This window comes from Onychomys torridus, chromosome 7, assembly GCF_903995425.1.
Source record: "Onychomys torridus chromosome 7, mOncTor1.1, whole genome shotgun sequence".
Taxonomy (NCBI): domain Eukaryota; kingdom Metazoa; phylum Chordata; class Mammalia; order Rodentia; family Cricetidae; genus Onychomys; species Onychomys torridus.
Window position 1 is genome coordinate 3669300 of NC_050449.1, and position 18229 is coordinate 3687528.

Genomic DNA, 18229 nt, shown 5'->3' on the forward strand with positions numbered 1-18229 from the left:
GAATATAACTTTTAGGTCAAGAGTATTATAACTAAGTCTTCTGGGATGTTATCCTAACAAAGGTTTATGAGAGAATAAATTCTTAGTTGGACTGCTTGAAAATGTAGGGACAGGAGTAAGGGGCTTTCAGACTCCAGTCTCTGATTCACTTCTCCAATTCTGCTTAAATGGTAAAGCACTGGGGTTCAGAACTCAGAACATCAATGACTTGGTACAAGCTTTCTGCTGCTGTTACATCTCACTCTTTACACAGAGCAGACAGACATACACAGCCGATGGACTGAGATGATCTGAAGCCAATTGCTGGGGAGGTCGGCTCTTTCTTGAGCACCTGAGTGGGCAGCACTGTTCTTACTGTCGGGAGACAACAGGAACAGGATGCAGGGATGCTGTGCACTCATTTACAGCTCCCTGTTTCCAAGTCCCTCCAGGCCTGCTCAAGGCTGTGGGCTTCCCATGCTGCAAGGGAGATCATGTATTTTTCTCCCTAATCCTACAGCACTGTAAGACAAAGTAACACTGTGGCTTCTTGACATTCTACTCAGCATTTATCAGTCACCTGACTTTTCTGAAAGCTCAGTGGACTTGCTTTAAGACCCTAATCATAAATGATCCATGCAGAAGCAGAGCCAGAGATCTGTCCAACCGCAAAATGACTCCAGTTCCCTGGACATGCCGTGTAACCTGATGAAATTCTGATGATTCAGTTCCTTCTTTAATATCTATTTTAGTAGGTCAAAGAATCAGACTAGCTAGCTTAAGATGCTTGAAAAAATTAAAATTTTTTTTTAATTGCATTAAATCTATTAACAATTATACTGTTCAATTATCATAAATGGGACATGTGAAGACTGCAAATAGTTCATGATAGCACATAGAAAGTTATGCAACTATAATTCAGTAATTAAAAATCTGTATATTGTAATTGCATTAGTTACAATAAATAGGAACTAGTCAGCTGGTTGAACTCAATACTGATGCTGAAGTCCAAAATGTGATATAATTTGGCCTAGTTATCTTTCATACATACCATCTTATGTGAATAAAGATACCATAGGGTTTTCCTCCTTCTCTAATGTATCTGTTAATGGAATGTAACTTTGGTGCTTTACAAAAAATGAGTTAAAAGCACTCAAGTCCTAGCAACAGAACAATATGCTAATGGCAGAGCATCTCAGGAAGGGCACTGGTATTTCCACTGCTTTTCTCTCCTCTTTTTCTTTTGCTATAGAGGCAGCTATTGGGACTTGGGATTTTTCAGGAGCCCACTGAAGGCTTCTGAGCAGAGAAATAAAGTAACTGTACACATTTGAAAGGGATGTTCTGGCCACTGATGGTGGCAGGGATTAAAGAACAGAGGCAGGGGGTCTGGACAAGAGGTCTTTCACAAGTCTATTAGCATATGTTAATCCATCTTCTATTTCACATTAATAACTGTAAGCATGACCTTTGTCCTCTGCATAGTTTTAATGCCATTCTTTGCAGATTTTATGATGCTTACGCAGCTCTATAATAGTTTGTACATGTTTCTTCTTGTTACTACAAGTTGATATAAATTTAGCATCTTAAAAGAAAGGACCTCTTGTTCTACAGAACTGGAGTCCTGACAGAGATGCTGTCAGTTCCTGCTCCTGGAGGCTTCCAGAGAGGATGTCTGACTTGCTCCCCCAGTTTCTAGAGGCCTCCCTTATCCTGTCTCTGCAAGTTTCCTTCTCTGCCGTCTCAACTGCTGCAGCAGTCTCCAGGGTTCCCCAGTTTCCTCATGAGAGCCCCCATTAGGACACTGGCCCAGCCTGGGTAATCCAGGATGTCTTTGGGAGGAGAGCTCTGACCTACCACCTGCAGGGTGCCATGTGTCAGATAAGGATACATATACAGGTGCATTTTGAGGACTGTGAAGTGTATATCTCTTTTGAAAGAATATTCAGTAACAAAGCAAAGAAGGCAAGAACATAAAACAAAAGGAAAAATAACACCACCCTCTGCAAAAAACAGAATCCAACAGAATTACTAGGTTGATTGTTTTAACTCCATTATAAAGAGATTGAATTTAAACTTGCCAAATGTTAATTCTTAATCATTTTAGAATATGTATACCATATAATTACATTTATATCATATATTAAATTTCAATACAATGTATTTATAATAAAGTATACAAAGGGACTCTGGCCAGCTCAAGCGTGGCAAGCACGGCTCTGGCAGGCCTTGTTCTTCTCCCATTCTCTCTGCCTTGCTAAAAACCATTACATTACATCATCACATCCTTAAAGCTAGCTACCAAGGTCTATTCTCTTATATGGCCACCTCCTCTTCCTGAAGCTGACTATTAAGGTCCACCTATCAAAATATGACCAGCAATCAAAAGCCTCCTTTTGGTTCATGTAATTAACATGTCCAAACAAAATATACCACCTACATCCTAGCCAACACAGACCTCCCCTTTTCCTCCTCTTAAAAACCACACCTATGAGGTCATTTGCTGCTGTTTTCTGCCTGAGTCAGAAGCAGCCACTATAACTTTACTTCCCCACTTAATAAAGGAGCTCTCTGTGAAAACAGGTGTTTGGGGGTGATTTGTGCCTAATCTGAGGCCGGAGAGGAAGTCCCACTTTTTTTTGGGGGGGGGGTTGTCCATCAGTACATATGAATTCAAACCAAAATATTTTCATCAGTGTATGCTTATCAAAGTTATCTGGACTGCTGTGGATATCGTTCTGTATAAATAAAATGCTGACTGGCCAGTAGCCAGGCAGGAAGTATAGGCGGGACAAGCAGAGAAGAGAATTCTGGGAACAGGAAGGCTGAGTCAGGAGCCACTGCCATGAATACCAACATGTAAGATATGGGTAAACCACAAGCCATATGGCAAGGTATAGATTTATAGAAATGGGTTAATTTAAGATAGAAGAACTAGATAACAAGAAGCCTGCCACAGCCATACAGTTTGTAAGCAATATAAGTCTCTGTGTGTTTACTTGGTTGGGTCTGAGTGGCTGTGGGATTGGTGGGTGAGAGAGATTTGTCCTGACCCTGGGCCAGGCAGGACTGGAGAAAACGTCAGCTACACTGGACCATGCATGCTTCCTGAAATCCCAAAAGCAGACAGTACTGGCTTTCCTATTTTAGAAAGGACATTAGAAAATGGGAACTTTAACGTGTATGTATAAGTGGCACAATTCAGTGTGAATCTAGGGAAAGAACTCGGCACTGACCAGAAACATTGTTTTGTGGGAAGTTCTAGCGGGTTTTAAGAGACCTGTTAGGGAATATTATTTTAAAGTGTGTTGCATTTTTTCCTACTGCTTTTGTTAACAATTTAAAGATGTGTTTGATGAAATAAAATTAGCCTGTGAGCAGGAAGCTGATAGGAAATGGTAGGAAGAAATCATGTATAGCAAGGGTTTTTAAGTGGGGGCTGAAAGAAGGACACTGGTTTTTTTGGAAGATGCCAGCAAAGGGAGAAGGTTAGCTACTTGCTACTCAGCCTCTCTGAGTGAGCAGAATTCCACCTAAACTGTTGAATCATGAGTTCATTAGATCTAGATAAATTTTCCCTTAATAGCTTTGAAAGAGTCGGTGCCTGAGGAAACAAAATCCCCTCAGGCTGTAGCCCCTGTGGCCAAACTGCCTCTGACAGCAGCAGATTTGCAATCTCTGACTAGGATGGCAGTTGTTTAAGGGGAAGCCACTGTAGATAATAAAAAACACATGGCAGAACCACACTGAAGGAGAGGTTAGGCCAGCCAGCTCTGTTGCACCTGCCCTCTGGACCTGTCCACAGTAGTACTCAGCTGCCGCTTGCTTGGAGAAGTCAATAGAATTGGGAGAAGTCAAAAGATTTGGGAAATCCTTTAGGAGAATAGAAAAGAGTTAAATAATATTGAAAATAATTTTTTTCCTAAATTAAGAATGAAAACATAACAATGCAGGTGCTAGGGCTCTCTATACTGCTACCTTAGAGGGCTTGAAGTTAGAAGCAGAATATGGGAAGATAGATAATTTAACTGACACTGATATAATACTGATAATAATTACTGTTGGTATGGTAACTAATATCTTATCAATAATAGCCTTGGTGGTTTTTTTTGTGCTAAGTGTTGTAAGTGAATTAATAGGATACAAACAGGCCCTGGAAAGATATACTAATGGAAAAAACAAAACAAAACAAATTACAGGCCTTAGAAAAGCCGGTACAGTTAAATGATCAAGTTATTGAAGAATCAACCAGTTCTTGGAATTCTCCTATATTTGTTATTAAAAAGAAATATGGAAAATGGAGAAAGGTAAAGGATCTAAGAGCTACTAATAAGGTGATTTAGCCAATTGGCTCTTTACAGCCTGAAATTCCCCTGCCTTCTTTATTACCTAAAGGATGGCCTATTATAGTTATTGATTTAAAAGACTTTCTTCACTATATTCTTACAAGAAAAGGATAGAGAAAAATTTGCCTTCATATAATAATTCTCAGTCTGTTAAGAGATATCAATGGAAGGTTCTCCCACAAGAAATATTAAACAACCCCACCCTGTGCCAGTATTTTATATGATAGTCATTGGAAATAATTTGTGTACAATTTCCTCAATTCATAATTTACCATTATATGGATATTTTACTAGTCGATTAAAATGCAGATTTTTAAAAATTATTATTATGTTTTAATTTTATACATCAGCCATGGGTTCCCCTGTCCTCCCCCCTCCCGCCCCCAACCCCACCTTCCCCCTTTCCCCTCCCCTCCATTCCCATGTCCTCCAGGACCAAGACACCCCTGGGGATTCATTTAAACCTGGTAGATTCAGTACAGGCAGGTCCTGTCCCCTCCTTCCAAGCTGAGCATGTGTCCCTGTGTAAGCCCAAGGTTCCAAACAGCCAGCTCATGCACTAAGGACAGGTCCTGGTCCCACAGCCTGGCCTGATCTGACCTAGTCTGGTGATCAGATGACTAAACACCCTAACTGTCATCTTGGAACTCTCATCCAATAACTGATGGAAGTGGATACAGAGATCCTCAGCCAGGCCCCAGGTGGAGCTCTAGGTGTCCAATTGTGGAGAAAGAGGAGGGACTGTAAGAGCGTGAATTGTTGAATCCAAGATTGCAAAAAGCACAGGGACAAATAGCCAATTGAAAATGCAGATATTTTAGAGAAAATGTTTGAGGAAGTAAAGAAAATTTTGCCTTGTGGGGATTACAAACTACTTCTGAAAAAATACAAAGAGGAGATTCCATTAATTACTTAGGTTTATAAAAAATTCAACCCCAAAAGGTAAAGATCAATTGCAGACTCTTAGTGACTTTCAAAGACTGCTAGGAGACAGTTCCTATCTATGGCACACTATTGGAATAACAATTCAAGAATCAAGTAATTTGTTCCTTACTTTAAACCTTAAAAAGTGATAAGGACTTAAGTAGTCCAAGAGAATTATCAGCTGAAGCTAAGAGAGAATTGGCTTTGGTAGAAAAGAAATTATAGGATGCTGCACATGTGGATCATTTGGATTCAGAGCTTGATTGTATTCTGGTTATTTTATCCTCTATGCATTTCCCTACAGGGATTTTAATGCAGATGGAAGATACTATCTTAGAGTGGATGGCTTTACCACACAGAGCAAAAAGTTAAAGACATATGTGGAAAAGGTTTCTGAATTGATTCTAAAAGGAAAATTAAGACTTCATCAATTGATAGGAATGGATCCAGCAGAAATTGTAGCACCTTTTACTAATGCTCAAATTGCTTCATTATGGACAGAAAATGAACAATGGCTTGGAGTAAATTTTTGGAAAAGCAACAATTATCCAAAAAGCAAGAGATTTCAGTTTTTATATATACATATACTAATTGGATTTTATCTCATATACTAAAAGGTACCCCAATTTCTGGAGCCCCTACATTGTATACTGATGCAAATAGATCAGGAAAGGCAGGTTATAAGTCAGGAAAAGTAAGTAAAGTTGCCTTTATGATTCAGTTCAGAAATCAGAATTATATGCTATTCTCATGGTATTATTTTCAGAACCTCTTAATATAATTATTGTCTCTCAATATGAAGAGTTGTCTTACATATTGAAACCACTGAACTTATTCCTGATAAGTCAGAATTAACTTTGTTATTTATACAATTACAGGAAATAGCCAGGAATGAGAATTATCCTGTATACATAAAACACATATCAGATCCCATACGTGTCTGCCAGACTCTCTAGCACAAGGTAATGATGAAATTGATCAGTTATTAATAGGAAATGTGCTGGAAGCCTCAGAGCTACATTTTAAAAAAAACACCATGTCAATAGCAAGGGTTTAAAAAAGGATTTTTCCATCACTTGGCAACAAACCAAGGAAATTATAAGGAAATACCCAACTTGTTCCTTGTATAATCAAACTCCATTACCTGCAGGAAGTAACCTAAAGGGTACTCAAAGAAATGAAATTTAGCATCATTTTGCAGAATTTGGAAAATTAAAGTATGTACATCATACCATAGATACATATTCAGTATTTCAATGGGCAACTGCTTTGAGTTCTGAAAAGGCAGATTATGTACTTACACATCTATTAGAAGCAATGGCCATTATGGGGATACCTGTACAAATTAAGATTGACAATGCTGCAGCATACATATCTAGTAAAATGAGACATTTTTTGAATATTATAACATAAAGCATGTTACTGGTATACTACAGAACTCCACAGGACAAGCAGTTATAGAAAGGTCTAATCAAACATTAAAAGAAATGATTAACAAACAGAAGGGCATAATAAAAACACCCAGAGATAAGATTACACAATGCATTATTAACTTTAAATTTCTTAAATGTTAATGAAAAAAGAACAATAGCTGCAGAGAGACATTGGATAATAGAAAAAAAAAACTGATGAGTTAAATCAATCTACATATTTTAAAGATGTATTTAACTCAGAATGGAAACCAGGATATGTGTTACATTGGGGAAGAGGTTTTGCTTTTATGTCCACAGAGGAAAAAAAAAATTATGGATACCATCAAGATTAATCATGAGGAGAAGAGATAGTAAAGATTTAAATTGGCCTAATGGTATATTTTCTTTTGTTTTTCCCCCCTTTTTCTATTTATTATATTTGTGTTTTAATTCCACACATCAGCCAAGGGTTCCCCGGTACTCCCCCCTCCCACCCCCACTCCCACCCTCCCCCCAGCCCCTCTCCTCCATCCCCACCTCCTCCAGGGCCAAGACTCCCCTGGGGATTCAATACAGGCAGGTCCAGTCCCCTCCGTCCAGGCTGAGCAAAGTGTCCCTGTGTAAGCCCAAAGTTCCAAACAGCCAGCTCATGCACTAAGGACAGGTCCAGGTCCCATTGCCTGGGTGCCTCCCAAACAGTTCAAGCTACTCAACTGTCTCACTTATCCAGAGGGCCTGATGTAGCCGGGGGCTCCACAGCCCTTGGTTCATAATTCATGTGCTTCCATTTGTTTGGCTATTTGTCCCTGTGCTTTTCCACTCTTGGTCTCAACAATTCACACTCTTACAGTCCCTCCTCTCTCTCGACAATTGGATTCCTGGAACTCCACCTGGGGCCCGGTCGAGGATCTCTGCATCCACTTCTATCAGTTATTGGATGAGAGTTCCAGCACGACTGTTAGCGTGTTTGGCCATCTGATCACCAGACTAGGTCAGATCAGGCTTTCTCTCGACCATTGCCAGCAGTCTACAGAGGATGTATCATTGTGGATTTCTGGGGACCTCTCCAGCACTCTGCCTATTCCTGTTCTCATGTGGCCATCATTTATCATGGTCTATTATTCCTTGTTCTCCCTTTCTGTTCTTGATCCAGCTGGGATCTCCTGCTTCCCTAAGCTTTCTTTCCCTCAAACCTTGCCCTTCATTACTCCCACTGTTGTCCAGGTTGTTCATGTACATCTCATCTATTTCTCTGTCATTGGGCCATCCCTGTGTCTTTCCTAGGGTCCCGTTTTCTAGGTAGCCTCCCTGGAGTTGTGTAGCAGTCTAGTCATCTTTGTTTTACATTTTAGTATCCTACTATGAGTGAGTACATACCATGTTTGTCCTTCTGAGTCTGAGTTACCTCACTCAGGAGGATTTTTTCTAGATCCATCCATTTGCCTGCAAACCTCATGATGTCATTGTTTTTCTCTGCTGAGTAGTACACCATTGTGTATATGTACCATATTTCCTTTATCCATTCTTCAGTTGAAGGGCATTTAGGTCGTTTCCAGGTTCTGGCTATTACAAACAATGCTGACATGAACATAGCTGAGCAAATGCCCTTGTGGTATCCCTGACCTCAAGCTCTACTATAGAGCTACCACAATAAAAAACAGCTTGGTACTGGCATAAAAACTGACATGTGGACAAATGGAATCGAATTGAAGATGCTGACATTAACCTGCACACTTATGAACATATAATTTTTGACAAAGAAGCCAAAAATGTACAATGGAAAAATGGCAGAGTAGAAAAGCAAATTTAGGGACATTTCTATTGCCACTAATCTCATAAGCCTTTAGTTTTATTTTAACTATTTAAAACTTTTCATAGACATAAGTATTAGCTCTAAATTTATAAGACTAAGCTGTATATGACATTTAAAATGTTTAAGTTTTCAGCAGTGAACTGTAACCAGTTATAACAGCGACCTTTGATGTCTCTAATAGAAGATAACCTCCCCTACCCCAGGCAGTGGGAATAGGATCCATCCCTGGTGCATGAACTGGCTTTCTGGAGCCCATTACCTATGATGGGACAACTTGCACAGCCTTGATGCAAAGGGAGGGGCTTGGACCTGCCTCAACTGAATGTACCAGGCTTTGCTGACTCCTCATGGGAGGGCTTACCTTTTGGAGGAGGGGATGCGGTGGGGTGGGTGGGAAGGCTTGGGGGAGTGCGAGGAGGGATGGGTGGTGGATCTGTGGTTGGTATGTAAAATGGATAAAAATTTCTTAATAAAAAATTATGTAAAACTCATGAAAAAAAAGATGGCACCCCACAATGATGATCCTATAGGGATTGTGTTAATGCCATTAAGTGAAAGAGCACCACCCAAAGATCAGTATCAGGCTACAGATTGCTCAGGACAACTCTATGGTTGCTTGCTGAGAGGGTCCAGCCTTATAGGATAGTTTAGCCAGGATTTCAGATAAGCTCTGCACTTTCCCATTACACTGAGACTGGACAACAAATGTCACAACTGGTTTTCTCAGGACTTGGGCAATATTTCAGTTTTTTTCAGGGTACCATCACCCCCAGAAAACAGGAAGTAATTTTGGGGACATGACACCCACATTCCTAAGAGGTGGGGAGAATGGTATTTGGTAATTTGGTGGGTTATGGATGATTGTCATCATTTATGGGGGTTCTTTGTTAACTAATTGTTACTAGTAACTAGTAACTAATTGTTACTAGTATTAGCAAGGGAGGAAAATATACAAATAATATTATATTTGCATATCTCTGCAAAAAAAGAAAAAAGAGAGGGGGATATAGGAATGATAAGATAGAGGGGTGGATTATTGAATCTACTATAAGCTAAGGGACAGCTATTGATCTCAAATATGCAACTTTTGCATATTGACACAAATTTAAGGAAATTTTTATTGTAACACTGTATGTATGTTTCTGTTGTTGCTTGGGGGATTTTTGTATATTGATAAACATTTAAGGTTATTTTTGTTACAACATTTTATGTATGTTTCTGTTTTTGTTTGAGGTATTGTGCCTATGCAGTTCCTTTGGAAATGTAGGGTGAAGTTCTAGTTTTTGAAAGGTATTATCACAAACTATATAGGATAATTAGGAAACATAGGTTAGTGGTTAGTCATTTATAACAATCAAATTTGTAGATATGTTAGATATGCTTTCTAGATCATATAGAGATATATTTTAGATAAAAAGATGGTCAAAAACCTACAGAATATGTCATTTAAAATGTACTGTTAACTTAGAGCTTTTTGTGACAACAAGACACATCTGCTGCTGGCAGCACCAATTTTCTTTAGAGATGATGGGCATCAAAGAAACTATGTAGCTTGCTTTCAATGTGGTAAGGCTAGCCATATGGGCAAGAAGATGCTCTTGCCCAGATTGACTGACAGTATGTTGTATAAACTGGACATGCAGGACTCACAGAAAAAATGACTACTGAACTTTGCCAAAACAAGGCAGGATGGTCCTTCAGGGTTACTGTGTCACAGAAAAAACTGTCAAGACATTCTGAAGGACACAGAAGAAAGTGACTGACAAACTTTGCCAATACAGGTGAGACAGTCTTTGGTATTTCCTGCTTCATTGAAAAGTCTGCCAGATACTATGAGCCTGTAGGCTGAAGATGGATGCCCCAATGTTGCAGAGGAACTCTGGGTGCCTGTACAGGCAGCCAGATGCCTCTGTCATTTCTAGAGTTTTAGAAGTTTGTTTGCAATGCACTTTTTATTTACTCAAATAATATTATATCCTTCTGGGGCCTATGATGGAGTTGAAGACTAGATAGTTATTAGTTGCAGTTTTCCTTGGATATGACAGGAAGTAAATTAGGTATAAAAATTTGGATTCACTAAGATAAGATAGATTATGGAGTATTTTCTTCAAATTTACCAGTAACAAATGAATTGGAACTCAGTACAGTGTGAATGGAATCCTCACTTGATAATTGTTCTTATTGTATACAGTCTTACTATTTAAAGTTAAAACCTTTCATTTTTGTTTAGAAAAAAATGGGGGAAATGTTGGGGAATATTATTTTAAAGTATGTTGCATTTTTTTCATACTGCATTTGTTAATAATTCAAAAATGTGTTTGATTAAATAAAATTAACCTGAGTCAGGAAGTAGCTGACAGGAAGTGGTAGGGAGGAACCACATGAAGCTAGGGTTCTTAAGTGGGGGCTGAAAGGAGGACACTGGGTGTTTGGAAGATGCCAGCAAAGAGAGAAGGTTAGCTACTTGTTACTCAGCCTCTTTGAGTGAGCAGAATTCCACCTAAAGAGCTGAATCATGAGTTCTTTAGCTTTAGATAAAGTTTTCCTTAGTAGCTTGGGAACAGAACCCCCTCAGGCTGTGGTCCTTGCAACGGAACACCTCTGATAGCAGGGGAGTTGCAATCTCTGACTAGGATAGCTGTTGTTTAAAGGGCAGCCACTGTGGGTATTAAAAAAAAAGATAACAACAGAGACCCCTCACTCGTGTTTTCAACAGTGGGACCTGCATTAACTTACAGACTTGAAGAAAAAGGTAAATCAGAAAAGAAACTGAGTTTTTGTTATTTTACACTGGTGTATACAAGGCAAAGACCCCAGCAATACCCTCTAATACATATATTTGAATATCTATATAATAACATAAAATAATGACTACTTTGTGAATGGCTCCTGAATTCATTTTACAGATGTATTTTTCAGCAGTCAAATGTGGTATCTCTGAAGAGCTAGACCCTCGGCTGGAGTTCAGGCTGGTTTGACTGCTAAGTTACACTTGCTGATAAGTCCTATGTGGCACTGTTCCTAAAGACATACAAGGATGGAGAGCAAGCTGACTTCTTGTGCATGGACAGAAGGAGAGTCACCTGACATTGAGCCATACCATAAAACATGTGCCCTTTAGGTATTCTATGGACTGAGATTCTGACAAAGTTCTGGGTACAGGTTCAGGAAAAGTTTGTATGGCAATCTGTTAGATCTTTTGGACCTCTTTTTGTGTGTGGAGATCAGAGGTTGAAAGTGGTAGAGGAGCCCCCTATGGAAGTGGACCAGGCCCTCTGGATAAATGAGACAGTTGATTAGCTTGAACTGTTTGGGAGGCCCCCAGGCAATGGGACTGGGACCTGTCCTTGGTGCATGGGCTGGTTTTTTGGAGCCTAGGGCCTATATGAGACACTTTGCTCAGCCTTGGTGTAGGGAGGAGGAGACTGGACCTGTCTTGGCTGAGTCTACCAGGCTGGGCTGACTCCCCAGGGGAGACCTTGCCTTGGAGGAGATGGGAGATGGAGGTGGATTTGGGGGGGAAGGCTGGGGTGTGGGAGGAGGGAGGACGGGGGAATCCATGGCTGATATGTGAAATTAAGTTAATTACAAAATAAAAATACAATTAAAAAAAGTGGGTCTTGTGTCCTAAAGTGGGTGCTCTCTACTTTATTCATGAGATAATCTCTCACTAAGCCTGAAGTTCACACATTGGGCTCCATCAGCTGCCCAGCAACCCCCTGTCTCTCTGTCTCCTCAGTGCTGGCCTTACAGGTGCATACTGCTGTGTCCTGTTTCTTATGTAGGGCAGGGGATCCAAACCTTGTTCTCATGCTTGTAGAGAAAGCACTTTACTTACTAAGCATCTTCCAGCCCCTTTCAGAACTTTTTTTTTTTTTTTTGGTTTTTCGAGACAGGGTTTCTCTGTGTAGCTATGTGCCTTTCCTGGAACTCACTTGGTAGCCCAGGCTGGCCTTGAACTCAGAGATCTGCCTGTCTCTGCCTCCCGAGTGCTGAGATTTAAGGTGTGCGCCACCACCGCTGGACAACCCTTTCAGAACGTTTAATGCAAAATATTTCCAGAGAGGAAGGAATACTGTGTTTATTCAATGTGTCTATTGAACATTTTGCCAGAGGGAACTAATGTGGGCTAATGTCTAAAAGTATGTTAGGCAATATTTTGAAGAATGCCAAGTGCTTCTCCCGACAACTGCTTAGGGCATCTGGACTTAAGCATCAGCACTGGCTGACTGGAGCAAGTCTATCAGTTTGCCTCCTGAAAGGATGCAAACAGCCATCAACAGTGTTTGAACCTGAATTTTATTACCTTAGTCCATACATTTAACGATCAAGACAAGGAGGAAGCACACCAGCATTTTACTTTCCCCTGTCCTTCAGGCAGTTGAAACTGTAACTCCAGGCCACATTTGGGCAGCAGTGATCACATAGCAAGCCTAACATTGACTGGCTGCACCCTCAGATGCGGTGCTGCACGGGAATGCCAAGGCTACTCCTCCATCCCACAGGACTAGCAGGCCTGCCTTTAAAAGTGAACATCTGGAAATGAGAGACACCACACAGTGGCTGGGTTAGAAGCCACGATCCTTCTACTAGAGTGAAGTCTTTAGGACGACTAGTTGTCAGATGTTGTGGGACTTGTGAGAAACAAGCAAAAACCCTTCTGTCTGGTTTAAAATGTTTGTCACCAACGTTCTAGCTTGTTTAAAGAATTCTGAATGCTCAGCAACAAAGCAGCTGTGGAGCAGACACAGTGGCTCTTCTCCAAGGCTTCCACGGGCTTTGTCCTTCAAACTAAAATGCAGGAAAATGTTGATGTTCTTTTCCATATAGTGTGGAAATAGTCACAGCAAATGTAGAAAGCACTTTATTGAACAAAATTACACTTAAATGAGCAGAAGTTGACAAGCATCCTAGAATGTTTCTGCGCCATGACTAAGGATGGGTAAGCACCTCCATCTCTCTAATGTCACCTGACTTTTCCTTCTTATCCTTTCATGGTAGAACTGAGGCTGTTGTCTTTGCAATCCTAGTGGACAGCATCTCTGAGATGTCTAAATGTAGCAAGTAGACAATGACTGTAAGCAACAGCAATTATAAGGAACTATGTGGAGTAAGGAATTATTGTTCCATGTGTGAGACATACTCTAAGCATTTTATTTCAAATACACAGGACTGTGTCTAAGCCTCATATCATCCCACAGTATCACTACCCTCCATTAATAAACAGGGGAATTGGTTCAGTGAGGTTACTGAGTCTAAATTTTAATTTTTAGAGCTGGAACTTGAATTGTGTTGGTATCCAAAATTTTGTGTTCAGGAACTCTTAGAAATACATTTGATACTCTTCATGGAATAAACATCCATGAAGAAAGGAGAAAAGTGAGCAAGCCCCAGGAAGTTCTTCTACCACGTGTCATGGAAAATAGAAAAGTCTGGGTGTAGGGAGCCCTTAAACTACTCAAGAAATCATTATTACCTTTAGCTCTTTATGGGACAGATACCAGGTCCATTTGACCATTCCTTACATGTGCAATTTTTCCAAATGATTTCAGGCTTTTATTTCAATCCTGATTTTTAAAGTCTAAGAATACATGGAACAGGGATGGGATATTTCAAAGGCATCAGTTCCAAGTGGGATGGAGTCTACAGGTGGTTGGTTGTCCCTGCCCACGGGTGAGGCAGTGCTGAGGTCAGGGAGCCACACTCCCTTTCTTCTAGCCATTACTCTCCATGCTTTCATCTGACTGCAGGTGATGCTCCTTCAGTGAGCCACACGCTCCTTACATGGACCTCAGTTTTACTTGCCAGAGAAGGACCACATCACATGACTTAGACTCATTAGAATTCATCAAGATCATACACAACTTTCTATGGTGCAGTTAAAACTCTTGGCAAATTCCATGCTAAGCCAGTGAGTACAACTTTGAGGATTTACAACCTAAGATAAAAAATAACATAACCCATAATTATCACCTTTTGATACAAATTTCTGAAAAAAGACAAATATTCTTCTGATTTTGACTCTTTATCTGGAAGTCATCCTGACACTGGGGGAAATGTGTCTCTATGGGTGGGGAGCCTCATATAGGTTGCTCTTTTGGCTCTCTGAACAGTGACTGTTAGTTACTGTCATAGCTTCAAATTTTATGTCTAATACCCAGACGCTTTTGATCTCTGTAGACAAAGTATAACTGGAAACTTCTTGTGGCATTTCCCAATGAGAAAACACATCTTTCCTGTAGTGAACAACATTTTACACTTCACTGGATGGAGTATTATAGTTTTTTATGGATACATTTTCAGTCTTAGTCTTCAGAGTTAAGAAGTTACATGCCTCATCTAAAACCATGTCCTATGTTTAAGACATATATATGCCTCTAGGTTCCATCATTGAAGGATAAAATTCTCAATTACTGAAAAAAACAAAAAAACAACTATCTGGCTATGAGGAGCATGATGTCATGGTGTGAGGCCAGGCATCTGACATGTATCACTACGAGGATCATGATGTCATGGTGTGAGGCCAGTCCTCTGACATGCATTACCCCCTGACCCAGTGTAGGTCTTATATTCCTGTTCTAGGACAAAGCACTGTGACCCAGGAAATATATAGAAGGAAGGGTATATTTAGGCTGATGGTTCCACAACAATAAGTCCAGGATGGCAGAATGGAGACTTGATGGCTGTAAGTCACGGATGCTGAGAACTGAACATTTTGAACTGCAGCAGGAAGCAGGGAGTACAAGCTGAGAAAGGCACATGGCTTTTAAGCCTCAAAGCCCACCCCCAGTGACTAAGTCCTCTAGCAAGGCCACACCTCCTGAGCCTCTCTGAGCACGACCAACAACTGGAAGTCTGTTGTTTTTATCTAAGTTGTTCAATTCATCAATAAAGATGTTGGAGTCGGATATTGGGGTGAAAACCTGCCAGAAGCCAAGAAGCAACCAGATGACCTTCCTTTTTGGCCAGAGAACCAGCAAGAAAAGTGTCTCTCCATTTGTCCCAAACCAAAGGTACCACAAATCTCTTAAGTCCCTCCAAATTCCTTCCTGTATGTCTATCTGTATTCCTGGCTCTTCCATCCTCTCTATGGCTAATTCCTGTCAACTAGTCACTGGCTTCACCCCCTGATCCAGGTTTCACAATGCAATCAAATATACCACGACAGCAGTCAACATCTGATTCCCACCACACACCTGGCTGCTTGGAGTGCTGGACTGTGGGAATGCCTGAACTGTGCGGCTCACATTACCTACCTGAAACCATGTGACCATGAAACCATGCCTTGGTCTAAGAGGCCTGCAGAGGAAGGCTCATGCCACACAGTGACCTTATTCTTAAGCTCAAGAGTTTGCTCCAATTACACACATTTTTTTTTTTTTTTTAGAAAATTGTTTTCAAAACAAAATGGTTTAAAAATCTTTACCTCCTCAAAATATATTAACTACAAATTTGTTAAAGTCCAGGTAAAATGGGAAAGCAAACAAAAACACAAGCTATGAACATCTTATGAAAAAGTAAAACCCAAGAGTGAACAATGGAGTTAGAAGCTGTCTATCCAGTGCTTACCTGTGGAGTCCAGGCCATAAAGCAAGGGAGAACTGACGATACACTGGGGGAATCGTGCTGGTTTTCTGAAAGGCGATTGCCATCAAAGCTGCATCCTTCTAGCAACAAACCACTGATCTTCCATAGAAAAGCAGAAAGTGGTAAATAAATATTACATTCCAAAATGCCAGGTACACACAGTTGGATCTTAAGATCAAGGCCCAGTGTCCCAGATGCTCTGAAAACAGATCAGGGCCTTTTGTTTGGAGAACACAGAAAATCTGATTCAGTGTTCATTGTAAACTCTCTTCAGACAGAGTTCTTACTTTCTAGCTAAAATTCTAGAAAAACTCACAAATGCCATAGACTATAGAACCGCAAGTGCCTTGGCATTAGGTTAACAGAAATATGAAGACATAAGCCAAATTAACTCTTTTCCAGGAAGTGGGGGAACGAAGCATAACCAGAGAATGAGCACATGGTTCCTCCATGTCTTTTAACACTTTTTACTTATCCTGCTGTGTGGAGGTGAGAGGGTGAAGGAGAAAGTCTTACAGTCTAAGGTAGCTTTAGTGTAAACCAAAGACATCTGAAATAAAAACATGGCTCTTGGAGTCATGTTAGCTATAGTTTCTTGGTGGCCATATTTTCACCAGTGTTAATTGCCCTAGCTAATGGCAGCAGGTCGAGCAGTAGCTTACATTCATACCTGTTCAACAGTCTGCCTTTACAGTCTTGTCTGTTTTCTCATGATATATGCATGATATGAACCACAACCCATCTTAAACAATAGCTTCAAGTTTTAGCCTGAATTGAGAGGATTGAACTTCTAATTCTTTTACAATAGTGCAACAGTGATTCAGTTGAAAGCACTTACTTAATTTTGATCTTTTTGCAGCCTAGCATATGTGGTAGGGTACTCTCCTTCATGGTGGGCATTGATGGCAGCAGTGAGCTGTGGCTTCCAGATAGCACCTGGTCACTGAAAGCCACTAACTGTTAGGCTCACCCTCTATGGTATGAGGTGGTGTGTCACTGTGCTTGAGGTCTTCAATTCCACGATAACTGAAGACAGAGCTCACCCTTCCTTTTGTTTACTGGCTACTTGTGTATCTTTTTTAGAAAATGTTTATTTAGGTGTTTGTTCATGTTTTATTTCCTCATCTTTAAAATGTGGGAAGAATATCTACCTGAAATGGCTGCTGTGAATGTTGTTGTCTACCAAGGAGCAGAGTGTTACCAATAAAATCTCCCCTTATACTAGCTGCAACTGGAGCTCAACATATTGACCCCAAACATTACCCGATGGCTGAAACATTGCTATGGATAATATAGCAGTTCTCCAGACAAATGGTCCAACTTCCAGTCAGACCTGGACTGGGACAATGAGCCCATCTCCATAGGACAAAGACTCACTTCTATGAAGTATCAAAGCAGAATTTCTATAACCTCAGGAAAAGCACAAGGAACAGGCAGTATCAAATCTGGGTTGTTTTTTCCTAAAAAAAATGCCTAAACAAATGTCCTTCCAATGGAAGGTAGGAATGATAGCAGACTCTAGGATGCCAACCTGACATGGAAATCAAGTATGTGTGAAACTGTGTGACACATAGCAAATGCTCAATAAGTTTTAGACAATGTTACTCATCTGGGAATGCAAAATTATATAAACAACCAACTGAAGTGAGACAAACTGAAAGTTTAAGCAGAACTTATTTGGATAATTCTGATCAGAGGACTTTACAATGCTTTCTAGATAACTGAATTCATTCTATAATCTCATTCATGTATGAAGGAAGAGATGTTGAAACACTTTATTGAGCTCATTATAAAGCCCCCAAGTGTGACTTACATGTTTGTACACACTTAGGGTATAGTTTATGTTTATGGATGCAATTAGCAATTACATAATTTATTTAGTTTGCTTTCAACCTGAATACAAAAAGGCAATGTGCTGTATGTACTATCGCGCAAACTATTTCAGCACTGATTTGAAGGTGTTTTATTGTTCTTTTGTCTACTTCTGCTGATGAGTTTCAAGTAATTTCTAACTGTTCCCTTAGAGCTTTTATTATTTTCTCTTTGGAAATCCTAAATATATTCTCCTGTAATTTTATTTCTAGACGTCAACCTTTTTCTGCTTTCAGAATCAATGTATTAAATTTTTTTTGTACCTGGATAATATTTTTTTTCACTTTAATATATAT

At 40.0% G+C, this 18229-nt stretch overlaps 1 protein-coding gene across 2 annotated transcripts in view; it reads right to left on the reverse strand.

The window, feature by feature from the left end:
- Positions 1 to 18229, reverse strand: part of Dync2h1 (dynein cytoplasmic 2 heavy chain 1) — a 229691-nt gene that overhangs the window by 2892 nt on the left and 208570 nt on the right. For both annotated transcript variants that reach the window (XM_036192145.1, XM_036192144.1), the window contains exon 89: positions 16044 to 16160. In XM_036192145.1, the coding sequence (XP_036048038.1) occupies positions 16044 to 16160 (117 nt within the window). The remainder of the gene's footprint in view (positions 1 to 16043; positions 16161 to 18229) is intronic.